The sequence below is a fragment of the Arvicanthis niloticus genome, chromosome 12 (genome assembly GCF_011762505.2).
Source record: "Arvicanthis niloticus isolate mArvNil1 chromosome 12, mArvNil1.pat.X, whole genome shotgun sequence".
NCBI lineage: Eukaryota > Metazoa > Chordata > Mammalia > Rodentia > Muridae > Arvicanthis > Arvicanthis niloticus.
In genome coordinates, this window is record NC_047669.1 from 74,207,924 (window position 1) to 74,219,102 (window position 11,179).

General features: G+C 47.9%; 1 protein-coding gene across 2 annotated transcripts in view; it reads right to left on the bottom strand.

The window, feature by feature from the left end:
- Positions 1 to 7,805, bottom strand: part of Runx1 (RUNX family transcription factor 1) — a 229,697-nt gene extending 221,892 nt beyond the window's left edge. For both annotated transcript variants that reach the window (XM_034515203.2, XM_034515201.2), the window contains exons 1-2: positions 7,673 to 7,805; positions 7,320 to 7,435 (exon numbers count right to left, since the gene is read on the bottom strand). In XM_034515203.2, coding sequence (XP_034371094.2) covers positions 7,320 to 7,377 — 58 coding nt within the window. In that variant the 5' untranslated portion in view covers positions 7,378 to 7,435; positions 7,673 to 7,805. The remainder of the gene's footprint in view (positions 1 to 7,319; positions 7,436 to 7,672) is intronic.
- Between the last annotated feature and the right edge of the window lie 3,374 nt (positions 7,806 to 11,179).

Below are 11,179 nucleotides of genomic sequence, written 5' to 3' on the forward strand. Positions count from 1 at the left end.
AATCCATTTCTGTAGCACACTGGGCAAGAGAAAAACACTTCAGTGTCTGAAAATATATCTTCTGCTCATAAAATGGTACGAAACTTTTCACACCAAAGCAAAACATTAGAACAACAACAAGCCTTCACATTGCTAAGCTGTAATGTGTTTTATGGCTTCTAAGGGGTTCAAAGATTTCACACAGGAACTTGGTCATTGGGCAGCAAGCTCTTCTAGAATGTTGCTAACCCCGTTTGCAGAACTCGAAGTAGACAGCGCTTTACTATTGACTCATCTAGGTCACTGGGAAGTTACCTGAGAAACGCCTGAGCTTCCTGTGTGGGCCTCCCGCTTGCCCCGACCAGACAAGAACCCGAGGAGCCTTTATCTCTGAGCTTTGACAAAGACTTGTCAATGACAAATATCATGGAGAAGAAGGGGAAACCACTGGTTTTAAGAGTCCCAGAGAACCTGCATGTGGTTCTTCAGGCAAAATGGCTTTCTTTAGAATAGCCTTATAGACACTAAGGCTGCATCAGGAGTCTCAGAAAAGTGCCTTTGCTCTCCCTCTGTGTCCTGACCCAAGGCTCAGCCTCCATCGACAGAAACTGCATCAGTGTAGCTGTTCAGTGGGCTCTGAGGTGTCTCTCCCCTCCTGTGGTCACTGACGAGGAGAGGAAGGGTGGGTGCTGAGTGTCCCCCCCCCACTGGGGGAGCTCTCTCCCTCCTGTGTCTCTGTGTCTCTGTGAGAAGGGTGTTCTGTAGCTTTGCATGGAGTCCTCTGGGATCACCCTCCTCTTTGCTCTCTATCTTCCCTACTTCTAGAAATTCTGCCACTTCCTCCAGGGAGCCCTCCTGGTGTCCTCCATCATATTTTTTTCCCTTGGTGGATAGCAGAGAGCAGCCAACTCACGTACCACTGCCTTAGGTAACTGAGTCTTTGCTAGCTAGTCACTGTTAAAGATGCTTGCGTGTAGAGGAGCCGAGCTCTTCCCGGGCCATTCGGCACTTTAATGGTTTGTACTGCAAGATAACAAAACTGAGGGTTAGCCAGGCACGGTGATGCCTACCTTTTTTTTTTTTTTAATATTTTAATACTTCTCTGAAAATTAAATAAGACCTATTTTGATCGTATTCACTCAGCTCTCCACCTTTACTGTTGCCCGATCAGCCAGCACACACTTTGACTCAGCCCAGTGTCTCTCAGCCTTCCTAACTGCTGTGAGTCTTTAACACAGCCCCTCCTGCTGTGCTGACCCCAGCCATAGAACCATTTTCGTTGCTACTTCACAACTGGAATTTTTCTACTGTGATGAATCATAATGTAAGCATCTGTGTTTCCTGATGGTCTTAGGCAACCCTGTGAAAGGGTCCTTAGAAAACTACTGGATTAATCCAGGTCTCAGAGGCACAGGAGGATAGATCCCTGTGAGTTCTAGGCCAGCCTGCTCTACACAGCGAGTTCTGGTGACAGAGTTAGACCAAGCAAACAAGTAAAACCAACCAAAGCACCTTCTAAAAAAAATCCAATAGCACTGTACGCTAAGCAAACAAAGGTAACACAAGAAAAGTGATGGTCTTGGGCTTAGACTAAAGGGAGGGAAGGAGAGAGACGTCCTGTGGTGTTACCTGAGTGTACACTGCCTTCAAACCACCCATCTCTGCTCTGCTAACACCAGCTGTGCTTTAGGGTTCTGTCTTTCTTCTACAGACAGACACCTGGCTTCTCTTTGCAAGCCTGTGTGTGCAGCAGCCAGCCCTGCTGTGTCCCAGCCTCAGCCAGCCCTGCTGTGTCCCAGCCCCAGCTAGCCCTGCTGTGTCCCAGCCCCAGCCAGCCCTGCTTTGTCCCAGTCCCAGCCAGCCCTGCTGTGTCCCAGTCCCAGCCAGTCTTGCTCTGATGATCTTTTCTAATTCACTTATCTATCCACATTCATCTCCGTGCATGCCTGTGTACATGACAGTGTGTCTGTGCACACCGTGTACATGGGTGTGTGCCAACGGCATTCCTGTGGAGGACACAGGCAACTCTGAGAACTTGTCCTCCTGTCTCACCTCCTTTCACTGCAGGAACACAGAGATCACACACATGAGCATCTGGCTTTTTATGTAGGTTCTGGGGATTCAAACTCAGCTCTTTATGTCTGTGACAAGTGTGTCACATAGAAAGCCATCCCTCCGGTTCCACCAACCACTTCCTGTCCTGTATTTAATATGTGAACTGCTGTAGGGTCCTCCTACCCCCAGTCACTCAACCAGGGTTGGCAAGGTGTCCTTGGGATCAGCCTGAGGCACAGGGTAATCCTGCTGGAGGGAACAGGGCGGAGGTAGTGGTTCTACAGGCTTTTCTGAAGCTTGACCTCCTTGGGCTTCCGTTAGGTCACTGTCAGCTGTTACTCAGTGTACACAGAAAGAGTGTGAAGGAAGGGCTACAAGGACAAGCTTAAATCATTTAAAAAATCTTTTTAAAATTAGTTTTATAATTCATAGGCAGCCTCAGATGTGAAACTTCATCTCAAGATGGTAGGGTCTGATTCTCGAATGTCCAGGAATCCATCTGGCCACTTGCTTCATGCTGGTCTCCTTAAGGATCAAAGGAGGCAGATTTGAAAGGCCACCATGTCAGGGGCTGCATTATTCCCTGACATAAGTTCACATACATTCAGGTTTCTAACTGCAAGTTCCTCCAAATGTGACTGTACTGGATATGGAACATTCTAGAAGCAATCAGAAGGAAGTAGGAGAGTGTGCTATGCCTTCTAAGAGGAGGTTAGGATCTGGGATTGGTAGATCTTGCCAGCAATTCTAAGACTCAGTAATTTTAAGAGGCTTGACAGGAAGAATGCTTTGATTCAAGGCTATCCTGGGCTATATACACAGTAAATGCTTGATCAGCCTGGGCTAAATATTGAACCATTGAGAAATAGATAGATAGATAGATAGATAGATAGATAGATAGATAGATAGATAGAAAAAATGAGCCAGAAGAGAGGCAGACCTCACACAAAACAAAACAAAACAAAACAAAACAAAACAAAACAAAGAAAACAAAGTTGCTGATATTTTTGACCTCAAACTCCTGGCCTCCAGACCACGAGGAAACACATTTCTGCTTTTTTAGTCACCAAGTCTGTGGTATTTTGTTACAGTAGCCCAATCACTCACTAACAGGTTTTTGCATGGTGGACAAAGCCACCCAGAGTTCCATCTAAGACTGGCTGTCACCTAAGTCTTCAGTGGTGTGAGAGGAAGTGTCTTCATGCCTTTGAATAGTGGTAAACCTGTGTCTATGTGAGGACACACTGCGCACAGCTGGCCTCGGCTCTGTGATTCCTGTTGAACAGCTCTGCCGGATGACTCGAGGCACAGAACCACACCGCTGAGATTTCTACCCGTGGTTCTAGGAACTCAGGCATCTCGGCACTCTGGCTTTGCCTAGACCACTAAGCCACTTCTAAGAGCGAGGTTGCCTGAGGCGTTTTGAAAAGAAAAAAAAGGAGAAAAAAAAATGTAGCAGCTCCCCCAACCCCTCCCCATTTCGACAGTCATCTCTTTTATGCAGTTCATTGCACCTTCTGAGGGGACCGAGTTGGGGTTCTGCAAGAGTTTCATGTCGCCAAGCACGTGTGATAGTTCCCGGGAGCTTCCATCAGTCTTATCTTAGCAGCCTGAGTGGGGACCTGGTGTGGGGCGATACAGGGGAGAAGAGCTCTCTGTGGTAGACCACATTCTTTTTGCGTGCCAGTGTCTCAGATGCTGGCCCGACTCTCACGAGAAAGGGAACAATGGCTTGCTTGGTTCCTCATCTCTGTTTTCTCCCCGTTTCCACAGTGGTATCAGGCTGAAAGTGAGTTACAGGTTTCCTCCTGCGAGGATTGCCCAGACTGATAAAGTACCATCCCAGGAGGAAAACAAGCCTGTGAGCCTGTGAGCTGCTCACAGTGACTGCTCGGGAGGGAGGGAGCACAGGCCATAAATTACAAGCAGAAGCAGCCACCTTGAGGAGCCCTAGGAGTGGCCAGGCTGTGGTGTGTGTGTGTGTGTGGGGGGCAGGAGACTGGCTGGGAGACAGAAGCACAGTGAAGGGGGTGGGCTCTGGCATTGGGTCCAAGTGGAATGAAAGAAGCTAAGTTTTGCCCCTGTCCTGGCTAGAGTGAGTGGCGTGGGTAGCCAGTGTGGGCCATTTAAACCCTTGTGTTGACAGGTCCTTAGATGGAATAATATTAACAAGGGAGCTGGCAAGAGCTCCCTTAGCTTCTAAGGCTGAGGGCTCTAAGTTATTTATCAGCCCGTGGATTCTGACAGCCCCTTTCCCTCCATCCGTTCCAATTTGCTCAGAGGAGGAAGTGAGGCCTTTTCAGATGAACCATACTGATTTAAAAAAAAGAAAGAAAGAAAGAAAGAAAGAAAGAAAGAAAGAAAGAAAGAAAGAAAGAAAACAACCAAACCTGTGTACGTGTGTGATAAATGCATGTTATGTGCATGTGTGCATCTTCATGTGGGGGAGTGTGAACACATGCATGTCACAGTGCACATGTAGGAGTCAGAGGATAACCTTACAAGTTGGTCCTCACCTCCCATCTTGTTTGAGGCAGGGTCTCTTTGTTGTTGGATGCTACCTACATATTTCAGACCAGCTGGCCTGCGATCCTGCAGGGAGCCCGTCTCTAACTCCTGTCTCCCTGTAGGAATGCTAGGGTTACAGAAGGAACACGTCACTGCACCCCGCTTTTATGAAGGTTCTAGGAATTCGAACTTGGGTCTTCATGCTTGCACGGTAAGCATTTACACTTCTCCCCAGCCCTTTCTGGGTTTTGATAAGAACAGGAATCTGTCCAGGTAGCCTGTTGAATGTAAACAGACCCTTGCTCCTAAGCAGGGGTGGGGGTTGGGGGGGAAGGAGCAGGTGCAGGCACCAGGCTTGTTTGAGTTCCTGGTTACCACATCCCTAACCGTCTTTCTGTTGGACTCATACAGACATGCCAGAAGGGCAGCACTGCAGCCTGCAGTCAGCCCACTGCCCAGTGGAATGTTCAAAGCTCCCTGCGTCTGTCTTCCTGAGTTCATCTAATATCAAACAGTCACCATTCAGAGCGTGCATCGAGAGGAGAGTAAGCCAGGAATTTTCCTTCAAAGATGGCTTCCTTTGCTTGTCAGCTGCCCAGAGGAAACCCAGCCAGTGAGCAGTTGGTAGCTTCTCACCAGGGGCCCCCAGGACTGCTGTCTCTGCCTAACTCTCTGCAGGACACTGGATGATGCGTGACTCAGACCGGTCCCCATGATTCAACCTCACTTGTTTTTTTTTTTTCTGCCGCCAGCAAGGGAGCACTTGAAAGCCCTTTAATTTAAACTTGGAATTGGTTAATGACTTGCTTTCTTCTTCTTCTCCTTAAATCCTGATGCCACCCCCAAACCCACAAGCACATGTGCTACCACACACACACATATATACTACAACACATATACACACATACACCACACACACACATAGATACATACCACATCACACATGCATACACACACATCACAAACATATATACCACACACACATAGGAACATACATCACACACACATGCACACACCACACCACACACACACACACACCACACCACACATACATATACACACACCATACCACACATACATACACACACCACACATACATATACACCATACCACACACACATACACACACCACACATACATATACACACACCATACCACACACACACACACACACCACAGCACACACGCCACATCACACATACACATACCACATACATACATACAGTACACATACACATTCTCACACATACACACACACATATAGACACAGCACACACACACATATATACCACATACACATAGACCTACACCACACCACACACACACTCTCACACACACACCATACCACACATACAGGCACATGCTAAACACATACACACCACACACACCGCATACAATACACACACCACACACACATATATACACACCACATACACATTCACACACCACATGCATACACCCACACCCACACACACCACACACCTATACACACTCTCACACACACATACACATACATAATACACACATACACACTCTCACACACACACACACACATACATAATACAAACACATACACACACACACACACACACACGCCTTCCTCCAGTTTTCACGTTTCAGCATAGACATGCCATCACAACCTCAATAGCTTTTGTTGTGACAAAGTGGCCGGCAAGCCCTCCAATTCCCCTGCTCATTTGGCTGTATGAATAAATAATGATCCACAGATACGGGTTGGGTGTGCACAATACTTTGTATCCAGAAAACAAATGATCCTTCCATCCAACTCCATCCCAGCGCTGACAGAGCATCATACCAGTCTGCAAGTCCTGACACACGGCCATGTCTTCCTGATCTTTTTATGCCACTGTTTACTTAAGCTCAGTCTCTGTTTATCATGAAAGACCCACCAAACACACACGGACACTATGGTTGGACTCCAGCTTTGTAAGTTTCATAAGGCCGCTGTAAAAATGGCAGGGAGGTTTAGGGACCTCTGTGGTGGCTCCCCATAAGTCTGTAATCTAGTAATTGCTGCTGTGAGAATGTGTGGACTTAGGAAATGGCTTCGTAGTTCTTTCTGAGAGAGACTGTGTACCACAACTTGCTGGCTTTCTGTCTTGAGCAATGCCGGCTGCCTCTTTCAATTGAGGCTGAAAGAAAAACCACAGCACAACACAGCCTCTCCTGATGAGTTTTCCCAGAACGAGTCTGCCCAGATCCTGTCCTCTGTCGATTCGCCACTTTGGCTCTGAAATCTCCATGCTGATCCAAGGTATACCTGTGAGCTGCCTCTCCAAACCCACACTGCTGGCACCAGCTCTTCTGGTCAGCTAAGTACTGAGCCCGCTAAACCCCGGGGCAAGCTGAACTCAGCACCAGGGCCAGACAGCTTGCTGCCTTCAGAATAAGTGCAAGAGAGTCATTCAGGGCAAGACACAGCCAGGTAAACCCTAGAGTGTCCTCTGCACCAGCCTTCTAATCTCTGGGACTTTAACCGAGAGTAGCCCAAAGCACTTGACACAACTTTCGCCCAGCAACCGAATATTTCAACAGCCTAACTAAGCATTTACTAAAACATCCTTGCAGCACGGCGTCTGACAAATGATAATCTCGTGGTCTCAGAATCATTGGCCTCTGTTTGAATTCTCCCCACCCTCCCCCCCACACACACACGCAGGCAGGGACCCCAGGCAGACACCGGAGGGTCCACGGGCTGCCATCTTAGTCTGTGCAAAGCTGAGCAAAATCAGATATAAAAAGACCGGCGTACTCACCTCTCATGAAGCACTGTGGATATGAAGGAAATGACTCAAAAATGCTGTCTGAAGCCATCGTTTCCTTTCGAAAATGCACCTCTCCTGAAGGCGGGGGATTCAATGATTTCTTTTACCTTCAGAGTAAAAACCAAGAAAGGTCACTTACTCTGACCTCATCTCCCACCATGGTTCCCTAAGTCTCTTTCTACCCCTAACCCTAACACCTCTGGTACTCCATGGGCCCTGTGGGGTGGGGGTGGGGGGAAGTATTGTTGCAGAAACAAATATTCAAATTGTTAAAGATTTAAAAAGGGGAAAAAAAAGAGAGAGAGAGAGAAAGCACCGCCTATGCTGTGGGCTGAGCTGCTCACCGCTCTGCGAAAGCCTGTGGTTTGCATTCAGTGTGATTCGTCCTGCCTGCTGACCACTGTGCTGGGCTTATACTTCTGACACTGCCAGGCTACCCAACTTGTGGTTCTGTGGTTGTTTATGAGGTCCAAAGAAGTTTTCACACAACCCAAATTACAAATTTAACTGTTCCCCTTTCCACGGCCCACCACCATTGGCTCTTGCCAATCACGTGACTAAAGTGATGTCAATTTTTTTTTAAACTTTCTGAGCTATGCCCTTCCTGCCCTCCACCTGCCCTCCCCCAGGCTGTGCAAGAAAACAGTTGAGCAGAGCTTAGAAGAGAGGGGCTGCAAAAGAAAAAAGCACAACAAACAAACAAACAGAAATCCCCTGCCTCAGTCTTTGCTTGATGTCTTGGTTCTTTGCGGATTTAGTGGCGTTCAGATCCTGTTGTTATTTGTGGTTTGAGGAACAACTGATGATTTAGATAAAGATTGCCTTGCTGTTTATTCAACAGCAATTCAACATTGGCACCAACTTGCTGCTGTGCCCGGATGTGGTTCTCCTCACTTATATGCTGGGCACCAGCTCAGGGGAGCTGGGTTCCTGGTAAAAGCGAGTAAGACTGAAAGGGAGAAAAGTAGATGAAGAACCCACCTCCATGAGCGGCTGACCCTGAGAGGGCGAGGCTGGCAACTTGCTGACCTTTCAAAGCTTGGGAAAAACATAAAACGTTTTAATTGTGGGATGAAAAGACCATTTTGATCAAAACCCAAATGACGCCGCCGAATGTGGCTTTCTTCCCCCTTGGTGGACAGACTTAGCAGGGATCTCTCTTGGGAAGCTGGGAAACCGCCCGTTGCTCTTCACACTGGCACCAACTCCCACGCTCGCTCGTATTAGGAAGTTTCGAGGAAAGCAAAGGAGGAGAATTTCCTCACGGGGCAGAGCTGTGGTCTGTGTGCAGCTGCCTGTTTATTGTCTGTACCTATAGAGGCTTGCTGATAGCCTTTCTCTGCTCAGCTCAAAGAAATGGGCCAACTCACACCTCTAGGGAAAAATTACTCTTGGAATCCATGAAGAATAACTTGCGGACTACCCAAGAGCCTGCCTCCTCCTAGCTGCCCGAGGGGAATATTATGTAGCCCTTCTGCCTCCAGCAGCCACATTTGTCTGGGGGCAGGCAATAGAGACAAGGTGACTCCGTGGGTGTGAGCTTCTCTGCTCATCTCTGCTGCTTCACCTCTCCAGTCTCTCTGTTCTGCTTGCTGAGAAGTGAGGCTCGACCCTTTCTGTAACGCCCAGGCAAGGCCTGGCTTTCCTTTCCCTACTTGGCTCTTCCGTTTCCTCTGTTCAGTTTCCCTCAATTTCAAGGTGCAGCCAGGCCTTGAACAGTCTAGCTCTAAGTGTCAGCCTAGATCCCAAGCCCCAGGCATACAAAGTACTTCTCTAAGTCTGATCCCCTGAGAGAATCCTCATTTGGTTTTCGTGGAGCTAATTTTGCACACATAGAGACCCAAGGTATTAATGACACAGGTCTCTTTCTAAAGGCCCCGACTCCACTCTTACTTAATCCTGTTTTAACCAAGGCAGGAATTAGAAACCCAGTCTCTCTGAGCAGTTAGCAGCAAATACCCACACTTGGCTCACACTTGAGAAACAATGGCTGTTCCGTCTTTTATGAAGCTTATTAATATCTAAACACAATGTGTGCTTCACGTTGCCTCTCAATTCAAATCCCTTGTTAGTATAATCCTCATTATGTCTCTGTGTTGTTGCTTCTAAACGAATTCCACCCCTGCTCCCCACCCTACCCCCCGGTAGAATCTCCAGTCAGGTTGTGTTCTCTTCTGAGCCTGCATGCCATGGGGAAGCTCCCAGGATCCAAGCCCGTAGCTGCAGCTGGCTTCTTGAAGGTGACTCACTTCCCAAAATCGAGACTCTTAAGTGTCCATGCAGATTAATCCTGTAGTCATTTCACTTCAGAAACTCCCAGATGCTTTTGGCCTTAGGTGTCCTCATACCCACAAGGATGGTTTAGATGCCCAGAGTGTCTCTGTTTTGAGGGGGCAAGGCAGGTGGATGAAAGTTTTCAGGATAGCCTTCTGGTCCACTTCTGGTCTGCAGGTCCTACTGCAGGCTGTCGCCTCTGGGCCCCTGACTGCATCGAGGCAGCAGGGGGCAGAATACAAAGGTGTGAGTCCCTGGCAAGTTCTGTGATGATGGTCTCGGAGCCCAAGCAAGACTTCAGGGCTCACCAAGGCAGCAGCTTGAGTTTTTCTCAGCCTCTCTAAGGCCATGACAGCTAGGAGAGATTCAGGTGGCTGCCAGCAAGCTGCTTTTGACACTTCCTTGAGAGCTCAAGACAAAAAGACACGTCTGTCACCACTGAACTGCCCGAAGAAACACTTAATCCCACTTTTAGGCAGAACTGTTGGAGATTCTTTAAGTTCTTGGGTGGCCCCACCCTGCCAGCCTCAGTCCTGCTGCTGCTGATTCAGACCCCAGGCTGCTGGCCTGGGAACAGTACTGGGGCTGCTGCAGGGGACTGTGGCTCTGCCAAATAATGCCACAGCAATCTTCATCCTCTGATTGGCAAAGTTTCTGAGATGCCACTCTTAAGGGCGGGGTGGGGAAGCGCTCAGGTGTCTTTGTTAATGGCGCTATAAAAATACCAGGGAAGGTTGAAAGATGCAGAGTTGCATAACCCTGTAATTAGTGTCGAGAGGGCTGTGTGCAACTCCATCCAATTAAAACACTCTCTCTGGTCAGGGTTTTCATTGTATGGTTATTTTGTGCTCTTTCTGAAGTCTACATGTAGATACACAGATTCTCTGGACAGAAGGCCTGGGTACAGATGGATACCCTCAAATTAGATAGTATCAAAAATCCTCAGATGACAACAGTGATGCAGAATAACTTCTACAGAGTGTGGATTATGTATGTATGTGGGTACATGCATGTTCACATAAGTGTGTGGAAGCCAAAGGTCTCTCTCAAGTGCTAGCCACTTTGTTTTTCCCTTTAAAGACAGGGTCCTTCAGTTGCCTGGGGCTTGCTAATTAGGGTAGACTGGCCAGTGAGCCCAAGAGATGCTCCTGGTTTTGCCTACCCAGTGCTGGGATTGCAAGTGTAAACCCCTTAATGTAGACTCTAGGGATCAGACTCGGGCCCTGCGAGACCAGCACTTTGCCCACTGAGCTCACTCCAGACCTATCACAGATGGTTTTTATTTGTTATATCTTTGCTCTAAGACAGAGGCAGAAGCTGTAAACTGTGTTATGCCAGCAAGGAGCTCAGGGGTTTACAACTGATGTATAGATAGCAAAGCTTTGTGAACTGAACGGAACCTGCTCTAGGCAGTTCTGACAGCTAAATTGACTGGAGAACCTGAGACTTCTACCTGTTACAAGCTTTCCTCTCTGGACACTTAGAGTGGGGGATATGTGTACGTGTGTGTGTGTGTGTGTGTGGTGTGGTATATGCATGTATGTGTGGTGTATGTGTGTATGTGTGTGTGATGTGTG